This window comes from Cherax quadricarinatus, unplaced genomic scaffold, assembly GCF_038502225.1.
Source record: "Cherax quadricarinatus isolate ZL_2023a unplaced genomic scaffold, ASM3850222v1 Contig2007, whole genome shotgun sequence".
NCBI classification, from domain to species: domain Eukaryota; kingdom Metazoa; phylum Arthropoda; class Malacostraca; order Decapoda; family Parastacidae; genus Cherax; species Cherax quadricarinatus.
The window spans coordinates 1-12,500 of NW_027197033.1; the positions used below are offsets into that span (position 1 = coordinate 1).

General features: G+C 36.8%; 1 protein-coding gene across 1 annotated transcript in view; it reads left to right on the forward strand.

The window, feature by feature from the left end:
* The first annotated feature begins 5,334 nt into the window (after positions 1 to 5,334).
* Positions 5,335 to 12,500, forward strand: part of LOC138851767 (G2/mitotic-specific cyclin-A-like) — a 19,281-nt gene continuing 12,115 nt past the window's right edge. Inside the window, exon 1 of the mRNA XM_070081231.1 lies at positions 5,335 to 5,574. Within this exon, the coding sequence (XP_069937332.1) occupies positions 5,350 to 5,574 (225 nt within the window). The 5' untranslated portion in view covers positions 5,335 to 5,349. The remainder of the gene's footprint in view (positions 5,575 to 12,500) is intronic.

Here is a 12,500-nt window from a genome sequence, read left to right on the forward strand (position 1 = left end):
ATATATTCCCCATGTTCATCCCTTGTGCAAGTATTAGTGATACATTCTAGTTGGTCTGAGTATATAGCTGTGCCACCCCCTTGTTGGTCTGGCCTACAGTTGTGTATGGCTGTGTAACCAGGAATGGCATAGACATCTGTAGTATTAGGCTTTAGCCAGGTTTCAGTTAGTGTAATAATGGACATATTGGCATGCAAGGAATTTAGTAATGCTAGGAGGTCATCATAATGCTTGCTTAAAGATCTGATATTGTAGTTAAAGATAGTTATGTTGTTGTTGGCGGCTCTGAGAGGTGCCTTTGATTGTTCTGCAGTGTAGTAATTACAGTAACTGTTTGAATCATTTAAGTCATTAAATAAGAGGTTGGTATCAGGATCAATGCTTGTAATCATAAGATTTGTAGTGAATCTATAGTTAGAATTAAGTAAAAAATAAAGTAAATATTCTAAAGCTAAAAAAAATAGCACCTGAATTATTTAACAAATGTAAAAAATAATGAGCTAAGGTAGTTTTTTTAAAGCTAAAATAAAGGAGACAATATAAAAGGGACTAAAATAATTTGTGGTGAACAAATAGTGATGATCAAATAATGGAGCTTGGGAATATGATAGTAGGCAGTACTTTAAAGGTAATTCTTTAAAGTTAGAATTATAATATAAAATTATAATATAAAAGGGACTAATATAAGTTGTGGTGAACAATAAAGTGGTAATCAAATAAATGAGCTTTGGAGTATAATGGCAAAATAGTGAACTTATTAACTTTAGCACCTGAGAATAGCACCTTGATTAGTTTAACAATTGCAAATATATGATCTAAGGTAGTTATATAGAGCTAAAATAAAGGACAAAAAATATATAAGGGACTACAATTGAGTAATGGTAAAAAAGTTAAATGGATAGTCACTATGAAATAATATTGGTTTAGGAGTAAGATCTGATTTGTAATATTAAATAAGTTGAGCAGTTTATTGCACAATAAAAAGTAAAAGAGTAGTTGGTACTAGCTAGCAAAAGATAGTATTGGTACTTACAAAAAAGTAATTGGAATATACACTAATTGCACACACAATAAAAAGTGACTAAAAAAACAAGTAGTGGTAAACAAAATTAAATGGACAGGTAAGAACAATGAATAATGGTAATGTCTTGGTTATAATATGATAGTAAGATGGTAGACAGGTACAAAGGATAATATAAAGGTTGGAGTTGAATATGCAAACTTGAAAATTTGGCAACAAAATGTTATGGGAAGTATAAAATAATGTTTAATGTACAAAAGTAAAATTGACTGGTAGTAAATATGGTGTTTAATAAAATTTTAGTAAGTAATAATGATTACAAAAAAAGTGAAAAAGTAATGTTTATTTCATTCAATATTGCACTGGTAGTTATACTAGAGGTTATATGGCAGTACAAGGTAATTAAGAGTACTCTAAGATAGTAAATGTGGTATAAAACAGGTAAAGGTAATTAGACAAGTAATGGTTATTAAATGTCAAAAATGTTAAGAGTAAATTGAAATTATAGTAAAAATTATAATTATTAATTTTAGTAGGTAATATCAATTGATAGTATTTAAAAAAATATGAGGTAATAATATGGACAGAGAAAGTATCAATTCAGCTAATGTTTAAGCAAACAATAGTAAATAAGAAAATTACATAAGGTGACTTATGCTTACTAGTAAAATCACAAAATGAGGTAGTTGATTATTTAATTACTAAGATTGTACAATGAAATTTGAACAATAATGGAGCAAAACATACACTACACTACGTAGGCTTTAAGTTGGACATTGTTTAGTTATTCTCTGTAAGATTAGTATCCCTGAGAAATCGTGGTAGATCATTCTCGTTCGTGATTGTGTACAGTTGACCTACATTTGTTTTCCTAACAAGAATTTTCCCATCCCGTGTGAAGCATTGGTGTATTGTCTTTATTCTCCCGCTTAAGTTTTCTGACTATACAGGAGGTTGACGTTTTTTGGTAAGACACTCGTTTATGTATACCTCTTTCTTTACTTTAATAGATGCAATAATTAAGTCTTTTTTCCTGTCATGTGAGTGGAATCTAAGCATAACACTTTTTCTACCATGGGATCCTAGTAACCTGGCTTCTTTTATTTCAGACTCTGGTACAATAACACTTGTTTGGTCCTTTATGATCTGCAGAGTAATTTCTTTACTGTTCATTTGGTTCATATCACTGGGAAAAAGTTGACTGTTAACTATTACTGCGTCCGATAGTTTATCTTGTTCAGTTTTATCTTCTTTGAGAGCAAAGTAGTCACTGAACTGGTTATCTAAGTTGTTCTTCCAGTCTTTTACTGCTTCTTCAACCTTTGTATTAAGAGATATTATTTGTTAGGTATGGCTATCTATGACTGTCTGGATGGTCTTGTCACAGTTAGTCATTCCTGGTGTTGATAACTTTTGTTCAAGACTGAGGATTTTGTTCTCGAGTTGTCATCCTGGTGTCTTGTCTTGTTAGCGTCTCTCGAAGATTCATATTTTCAATAACTAAGTTGGAGATGCACGACTTTAGGGTATCTGGATTGTTGGTCATACCTGAGAGACTACTTGGTAGGTTGAATCCGGGGAAGAGAGGGGAGGATGGGCTGGTGGCAGCCATGTTTGTTATTGTTGTGGTGTCGCTTTGAGCGGTGGTGAGTGGGGTGGTTGCTGGGCCGGCGTCCTCCTGGCTACACTTGTTGAATAGTTGATTTTTCGGCGTTTTCTTGCTGGCCTTGGTGCTGTTTCCTCTTAGATTGCGCCTCGTAATACTACAGGAATTGTTGTAGTTAAGAAGTTGTAGTTATACAAAGTTTAGGGTTACGTTGTTCGGCTGGCAGCGGGGTGTTGCTTTCGGTTTGTGGGCAGTCTTCCTTTGATCTCTATTATGTTCGATTTGTAGGTTTCACTGTTGGTAATCTTTGGTCATTCTGGGTGCTACGTTGGGTAGTGCAGTTTTGCATGTAACTAGGTCATCATAGGAGCATTTGTAGCTCTGATAGTTGGAGAAAAGTACGGAGCTCGGAGGTCGCTGCTGCCGCTGCCGCTTGATCCAGTATAATGCCTTGCATCCTACGAAAGGGTAGGTGCTGCTTCACTTTGGTACCTTCCCCATTTTGCATCCTCAAACTAGTCTCTGCTTCACCTACCTTTTTCCCTTGGTCTGTTTTTATGGTTCACTTTTGTCCTAGACCAATGTGTTGAAATGTCTGTTACCAAATAAATAAAATACATTAAATTCCTACATAGACCCTCCTTCCAGTCAGGCAGTTTTTCACTACCTGAACTTTTGTTACTCTGCTTTGTTTTTCATGTTCACCTTTAATTTCTTGACTCTCAAAATCTTCCTTTGCAACTAAAGCTTCCAAATGCTATCATTGGCAGAGCCACTGACAGTTCCCACTCATTGTCACTTCATCTCTCCAACACCACCTGCATTAATGGTTTTACAATTGCATCTATACATACAGTACTACATTAAAAAGTTTTATAACTGTAGTGTAGGAACACGTTTAGTAAGATTGATGGAGTGAATGATGACAGAAGTTTCTTCTTTTCCGTGTCGCCCTACCTTAGTGGGAAGTGGCTGATGTGTTAAAAAAAAAAAAAACACCAAGGTGACTTCACACATTCCTGTCTATGGTCTGCCTTTACTGAAAGTTCTCTTCCTCCCCTAACCTACCTACCCTAGAGACTCCAGATCAAAAACTCTTGCCACTAGTAAACCTACTACCTATTCCACGTAGTTCTATATACATGTATTTGTAGCATCTGCCGCGTTTTTCCTACACCCCACTTCATTCTAAATCATTAGTGTGATCAATAGTAAGTGTTATATAAGTACAGTGGTCCCTCGTTTATCGTCGTTAATCCGTTCCTGGAAGTGCGACGATTATCGAAATGACTTTCGAATCGATTTTCCCCATAAGAAATAATGTAAATACAATTAATCCGTTTCTGACACCCAGAAGTATTAAAACAAAAATTTTTTTTACATGAAATATAGATGTAGTACATAAACAGTACAATGAGACATGAATGAAACGTTAACAGCATAACACTTACCTTTATTGGCGATTCTTAGTGTATGGAAGACTGGAGGAGGAGAGAGATTGGATTAGTTACTGTTTGGAAGCAAAATCCCCTTCCATCAACACCTCAGGTACCAAGTCCTTTTCTGGGGTTACTTCTCTTCTCTGTTCCTTAATGCCACTAGGACTAGCCCGAGAGTCACTGGAGTCCTGTTTCGCAAAAAAGGTGTCCAGAGAGCTCTGTTCTGGCGTCTCTTTAAAACTTCCCAGAATGGGCCAAGACTGTCACTGTACAAGTTGCCGATATGGCTTGCAATATCCTTCTCAGGGTGATGTTTCTCCATAAATCTTTCCATCCTACCCCACATTTCAAAAATCTCCTCAATTTCTGAAGAAGGCACCTTCTTCCCTCTCTTCCTCCTCCTCTGCAGCAAGATTCTGAGCTGCGATCTGTTGCTGTTCCTGCTGAAGCTCTTGCAGCTTCTCAGTGGTTAGCTCTTCGTTGTGGTCCTCCACAAACTCTTCCACATCCTCCAAACTCGCATCCAACCCCATGGAACTCCCCAATGCCACAGTAGAGTTCACAACTGACATAGGCTCATCAGGGTCAGCCACAAACCCTTCAAAATCCCTCTTGTGGACACAATCTGGCCACAATTTTCTCCAAGCAGAGTGCAAAGTCCTGGTAGTCCCTCCCAAGTCTTACCTATAAGGCTTTCATATTGTTCATTGATGTTTTTCTTAGATTCAGTCGTATTTCTCACCTTTACCAAAGGCTTGGCACCAGAAGCTTTCTTTGGAGCCATGGTAGCTTATTTAGCACTTCCAAGCACTAAAATGAATGGAATATTATGAAATATTTCGTATGAACAAATGAGGGGACCGTCGCTCACTGGTAAACAATGGCGCACTGGCTGGGAAGGGAGGCAGACGCGGCTCAGAGCCGTGAGTACACGTCCAGGACAAACGATGATTAGCAAGTCAACCGACCATTTGCGAGCCAGTGTTTGGACGAAAATAACACGACGATTTCCGAAAAGGACGATTATCGAGGGACCACTAATTTTTTTTTTTGCTCAGACAGTTTAACTGGAGTGTAGGCATGCCTCTGGCAGGATGGTGGAGTGAATGATGAGTTTCTTTTTTGGGTCACCCTGTCTTGATGGGAAATGACTGGTGCGTTAATAGAAAAAAAAAGAAAATTTTTGCTGTAAAGTTGTCATAGCAGCACAAGTTTGTACTTCTGGAAAAGACAGCTAGTAAATTTAATGATTTTCCTTTTCATATTTGCTTTGATTGGATGTCATGTCTTATTTTAATTTCAGAAAATATGAAGAAATCTATCCCCCTGATGTAGGGCAATTTGCCTATATTACTGATAACACGTACAAAGTTGGCCAGATCTTGCGCATGGAGCACCTCATCTTGAAAGTGTTAAGCTTTGACATGGCCGTACCAACAGCACACTTATTTGTAAACAAGTTTTCTAGGATGTGCAAAAACTCAGAGGAGAGCCTACATTTATCCTTGGTAAGTATATCAAAATGTTATGTTGATGGTAATGCTTGTGGTTGTAATAATTCTAGAGCTGATTATCATTGGGCTGTAATTTTGTTAAAAAGTAGATTTTCATCCCACGAGCACTGGGTTGCCATGACTTGGTGGGTTTTAAATAATTCTTGCTGTAAATCTTAATTTTTGGTTTTCCATTCTCTCATACTACCAAAGTATTAAACACAGAAGTAAAGTATTGTATACTGACTGTAAATAAAAATTTGCAAGATTTGCTTGTCATCTTTAGAACATAAAGGAGGAACACTGCAGTAGGCCTGTTGGCCCATACTTGGCAGGTCCTTACAAAACCAACCCACTAACAGAGCATTTACCCAACCCTACTGTGTTACTATATAGGGTATGGCTCCAGGAATGGCATGTAATACCACAAAAGGCTTGGTGTTATGAGCTGTATAGCCCTTGTGGCTTAGTGCTTCTTTTTGATTATAATAATAATTGGTGTTATGAGGGTCATACCCTCTTATCTGTTAGTAATGGTTGCACTCTAGTGGTTTGTACAAGCAATTTAGCTAGGCTTGCTTGGTTAATTATGGGGGGTGGCATCCTAAGGTACGTTTCTTAGCTAGGTAAAAGTGGGAAGGGGAATGAGGTTTTTCTGAACGTAAGCAGTGCTGATTATTGAATTTATGGTAAGTATAGCTGAGGGCATGTTTGAAATAAAAATGTTAACAGTTCTTGCTATCTAATGGATGCCTTTGCAGCATGTGGGTTTTGTATATTATTTTGATTTTATCTTTGGGTAGGTTCTAGGGGTTGAGCGTATTAATGTGCTCATAGTAGCCTGTTAATATGTAAAATTTTAACATCTAACTCTGAAATTTTAGGTTAGTTTCTGCTGTTTGTACATGTTGAAATTGGAAATGTTTTTAAAGCTGGTAGTCTCGGATATGGTGACCCAAAAAATTTTTGAAATTTACTTTTTTAACAATCTCTGTGAAGTGGCACTTGTTTTCAGCAGTCTGAATTTGTTTTAAATATCTAATTTTTAGGGGAATATGTAAAATTTAAGTACAGTGTATATGTAAATGTAACTGTCTGGAATGTACTAGGGATTTATCTAGTCTCTGAATGCAATGTAACTTCATTTTTTAAAAAGGGTTAAGTAGGTGCTAAATTAACCAGTGCTTATCTTCACAGCAACATTATACATCTTGTATACTATACTAGTGTACACTTAGCTGGATAATTCTATCACTCCTTAGCTGTAAGGATTGACAAGTCTTGTGTAAATTGGGGACAAGGCTTGTGTGGGATAGCTGATCTACCAGTGTCCCAAAGACTTCTGGGCTGTTTTGGAGTTAAGGGGAAGTGGTGTGGCCTTGCTCATGTCTTATCTTAAACAGCACTTCTATTTAGGAACATTAGGTATTTGTTGATCTTTCAAAGTTTTTGTCTCTCAATAAGGTAGGATGACCCATAAACAAACTTTTTTTTAAATAGTTTTTATAACCCATTTCCTCTTGACTGCCTGTTGTAACTTGTAATGCACAAAAGATTTGTAACCTTTTCATTCTGTGTTAAACCTGGATTGATTTTTTCTTCCATGCTTGAAGCTAATGGTGAGGGTAAATTAAGACAATTTTATGCTGGTTTAGACTTTTTTCCTTTAACCTCTTGACTGTCGCAACCCCAAATCCTGAGGTGTCTCCTGGTGTTGCAGAATTTCTGAAAAAAAAAAAAAAAAATAAATCTTTTCCCGATTGTAATGACGCCAAAAGAACTAAATTTGATGGAAAACTGACTGAATTATGCTCTCGCGAAGTTAGCGACCTCGGCAGTATTTACGAATTGGCGATTTCGCGATTTCGCCCAATTTGAGCCCTATTTTCGGCTTATTCCGTTGTTCCAGTCAACCAAACCGATAGCTATTTCTTCAGAACTCCATTTTTTCTATAGATTGAGTACAAGAAACTGCCCATTTACAGATTTCAACTACCCAGTAACGTGGTTAGAAATTTGCAATTTGGCCAATTTCACGAAAATTAAAAAATGATGTGACTGATGAACAAAGAAATCGTCCCCAGGCCCCTCTGCTATTACTCTTGCTTTCTATTTTGAATTTTTATTCAAAGAAAAAATAGAAGATTTACTGTTATGCAGACTACTGCAATATTGTAATAATTGTATAAATAATGTCAACCCATTCATGACTGCATATTAGAATGGCTACTTGGACATTTATTGGAAAATGACATTTGTTTTCTTTTGAACATGGGCAAAAATCAAACATTTCCCTTACTTTGAGAACAATTTCAAGGTTTTCATAGTAAAACCAATCAAAATCACCTCTATTTCTATAATATGTCTTCCATTCTATCAACTGAGACCAAGAAAACTAGAATACAACCATTAATACTATACGAAAATAGACCACAAAGTCGGCGTTTTAATTAAAAAAAAAAAGGTAGTTTTTTTTCTCATTATGCACTGCGTGCTGCAGGATTTTTTTATATGGTGCACACTGACTACACAGACCCATTCTCAAATGTGGGCCTACCAGCTTTCTCCTGCTTGATTTGAAGCCGCTAGAATTTGAGTGTATACGTCAAACACGGTGGTTCGTAAGACGAACGTATACAACCGAAACAATCAAAATGTTAAACATTAAATGCCACCTGGGAGTGACTTAGTAGCTTGGTTTTTCCCTTTGTTCTCCTGTATACTTTGCCTGATAATTTTCAAATTGTATGTTGCTATAAAGAGAATTGGGTGGAATAAAATAGTGGACCCCCGGTTAATGATATTTTTTCATTCCAGAAGTATGTTCAGGTGCCAGTACTGACTGAATTTGTTCCCATAAGGAATATTGTGAAGTAGATTAGTCCATTTCAGACCCCCAAACATACACGTACAAATGCACTTACATAAATACACTTACATAATTGATCGCATTGGGAGGTGATAATTATGCGGGGGTCCACTGGACTGTGAATGTAAATATTAATTGATGACAGTATTTTTAGTGTTGGTCTCGTCTGTGTAATGTATGTAGCACTAGTAGGTAGCAAGGTATTTTTCTGAAAGTTTTCTGTTTTTTTAAGACTTGACATTTCACTAATCCAGATGCCATGCAATATGTTAGTTTATTGATGAGGAAACTTGAGCATTATTACTCTGCTGCTTCTGGATGGTTCCATTGCTGGTTGCTGCATTTGAAGGTGGAGTATTTCTGTAGTCAATTTAACCCTTTGAGGGTTTTCGTCGTACTAGTACGTCTTACGCGTAGGGGTTTTTGACGTACTAGTACTCATAAATTCTAGCAGCCTCAAATCTAGTGGGAGAAAGCTGGTAGGCCTTCATATGAAAGAATGGGTCTATGTGGTCAGTGTGCACAGTCTAAAAAAAATCCTGCAGCACACAGTGCATAATGAGAAAAAAAAAACTTTGACCATTTTTTTTTAATAAATCAGCGACTTTGCAGTGTATTTTCGTATGGTATTTATTGTTGTATTCTAGTTTTCTTGGTCTCATTTTATAGAATGGAAGACATATTACAGAAATTGAGATGATTTTGACTGGTTTTACAAAGAAAAGTGCCTTGAAATTGAGCTCAAAGTAGCAGAAATGTTCGATTTTTACCAAACTTCAAAAGTACACAAATCGTGCCAAGCGTGCAATACACGTCAACTGGCGAGTCTAATATTCTTTCACAAGTGCACCAATAATATTTATACCATTTTTTACACTAATGCAGTAGTCTGCATAACAGTAAATCTTATATTTTTTGTGAAAATAAAAATTCGAAGTGGAAAGCAAAAGAATATAAGAGGGGCCTTGAGACGTTACTAATGACTAGAGGAAATGTCATTTTAGTGCTAGGAATGTCTTTCTTGTTTATTCTGGACCCTATTCGGAAATTGGCATCTTTTGAAATTTGTGTGAAATTGGCAAAATTGCTAAATTCTGACCACTGTACTGGATAGTTGAATTTCATAAATGAGTGGTTTCTTGCACCCATTCGATAGAAAAAATGGAGTTCTAGCGAAATATTCATGTTTTTTGTCGACTAGTACAGTGAAATTGGCCGAAAATGGGGCTCAAAGTGGGCAAAATCGCCGATGCGTAAACATCGCCGAGACCACTAACTTTGCGAGAGCATAATTCCGTAAGTTTTCTATCAAATTTCAAACTTTTGGTGTCTTTATGATCGGGAAAAGATTCTCTATCTTTTCATAAGAGAAAATAATTTTTTTTTTTTTAAATTTGGCCGACCCTGAGAACGAGTTTCGGAGAGGGCCTGTCGACCCTCAAAGGGTTAACCCTTTGGGGGTTTCGGCCGTACTGGTACGGCTTACGACTCGTGGTTTTTGACGTACTAGTACGCCTAAATTCTAGCACCCTCAAATCAAGTGGGAGAAAGCTGGTAGGCCTACATATGAAAGAATGGGTCTGTGGTCAGTGTGCGCAATATAAAAAAAATCCTGCAGCACAGTGCATAATGAGAAAAAAAAAAACTGAGTGTTTTTGGAATAAAACAGCGACTTTGCACTGTATTTTCGTATGGTATTTATTGTTGTATTCTAGTTTTCTTGGTTTCATTTTATAGAATGGAAGACATATTACAGAAATTGAGATGATTTTGACTGGTTTTACAATGAAAAGTACCTTGAAATTGAGCTCAAAGTAGCAGAAGTGTTCGATTTTTACCAAAGTTCAAAAGTAAACAAATCATGCCAAGCGTCCAATATACGTCAACTGGTGAGTCTAATATTCTTTCACAAGTGCGCTGATATTATTTATACCATTTCTGCACAAATGCAGTAGTCTGCATAACGGTAAATCTTCTATTTTTTTGTAAGAATAAAAATTCAAAGTGGAAAGCCAAAGAAATATAACAGGGGCCCGAGGATGTGACTAGCGAACAGAACTTATTTTAGTGCCAGGAATGTCTTGTTTATTCTGGACCCTATTCGGAAATTGGCATCTTTTGAAATTTGTGTGAAATTGGCAAAATTGCTAAATTCTGACCACTGTATTGGATAATATCTTTATTTACTACAAGTACATGTACAAGGTATACAGTCCTAGCTGACAACAATGACGTACTACTATATAGAAAGTCCCTTGTTATGCTCCGCATTTCGGCACATTTCGGGCAAATTAGGTCAGTGTCCCAGGATGCGACCCACACCAGTCGACTAACACCCAGGTACCCATTTTACTGATGGGGAACATAGACAACAGGTGGAAAGAAACACGTCCAATGTTTCTACTCTGGCTGGGAATCGAACCCAGACCCTCGCCGTGTGAAGCGAGAGCGTTAGCCACCAAGCCACCACCAATGGGTGGTTTTTTGTACTCTTTCGATACAAAAAAATAGTTCTAGTGAAATACACCTACCATCCGACTTGCGACCTGCTTGACTTAGGACCACTCGACTTACGACAGTGTTTTTTATGCCAAATTTCTGGGAAATAAACAACTATTTGTGTTGTACACAGTGTTTATCCTAAACCTTACAGTATAAAATACAGTACTAACAACATAAAAAGTAAAGTAAAACATAAAATAAAATAAAAAAAGTCATTACAAAAATGTTTTGTTGATATTCAGTAGTAAAGTTCGACTTACGACCATTTCGACTTACGACCGGTTTATTGGAACCGAACTTGGTCATAAGTCGGATGGTAGGTGTAGTTATGATTTTTGTCTACTAGTACATTGGAATTGGCTAAAAATAGAGCTCAAAGTGGGCAAAATCACCGATGTGTAAACATCGTCGAGACCGCGAACTTCACAAGAGCATAATTTCGTAAGTTTTCCATCAAATTTCATACTTTTGGTGTCTTTATGATCCGGGAAAGATTCTCTATCTTATAAAATTATTTTTTTTAACCCTTAAATGGTCCAAACGTATACGTATATACGTTTTTTCAACATCTGAAAGTTTTTTTTTTTTTTTTTTTTTTTTTCAACAAGTCGGCCGTCTCCCACCGAGGCAGGGTGACCCAAAAAAAAGAAAGAAAATCCCCAAAAAGAAAATACTTTCATCATCATTCAACACTTTCACCACACTCACACATTATCACTGCTTTTGCAGAGGTGCTCAGAATACAACAGTTTAGAACCATATACGTATAGAGATACACAACATATCCCTCCAAACTGCCAATATCCCAAATCCCTCCTTTAAAGTGCAGGCATTGTACTTCCCATTTCCAGGACTCAAGTCCGACTATATGAAAATAACCGGTTTCCCTGAATCCCTTCACTAAATATTACCCTGCTCACACTCCAACAGATCGTCAGGTCCCAAGTATCATTCGTCTCCATTCACTCCTATCTAACACGCTCGTGCATGCTTGCTGGAAGTCCAAGCCCCTCACCCACAAAACCTCCTTTACCCCCTCTTTCCAACCCTTTCGAGGACGACCCCTCTGAAAGTACAGTATGTAAAAAAATGTAGGTCTTTTTTGTTTTACATTTGAAGACGTGTAAAAAACAAAGTAGATCTACTTTTGTAGCACTACAAATTTGAACGTCGATTTGTTTGGACCGTTTAAGGATTAAATTTGGCCGACCCTGAGAACAAGTCTCGGAGAGGGCCTGTCGACCCTCAAAGGGTTAATATACATTTCATTTAGTGTGTGTAGTTTTATCATTTTAACAGATTGATCAGTAATTTAAATCTTTAGTCTGCTATAATTCTGACTTGTATCAAATGCATTGATTCTTTCAAAGTGAGAGGTGGGATTGAATTTGGTATAAATTGTTAACTTGCTTGAATTCTCTCAATATGTTGTATTAAACCATATAGATGACAGCCAATCCAAATTCAGTATAAGTGTTCTTCAAATTCTCTCTTAACCATACTAGATAATCTACTGTATGTCCTAAAAATTAAATAAACTTCCTTAATCCTTTAATTTAATTTTGTTTAC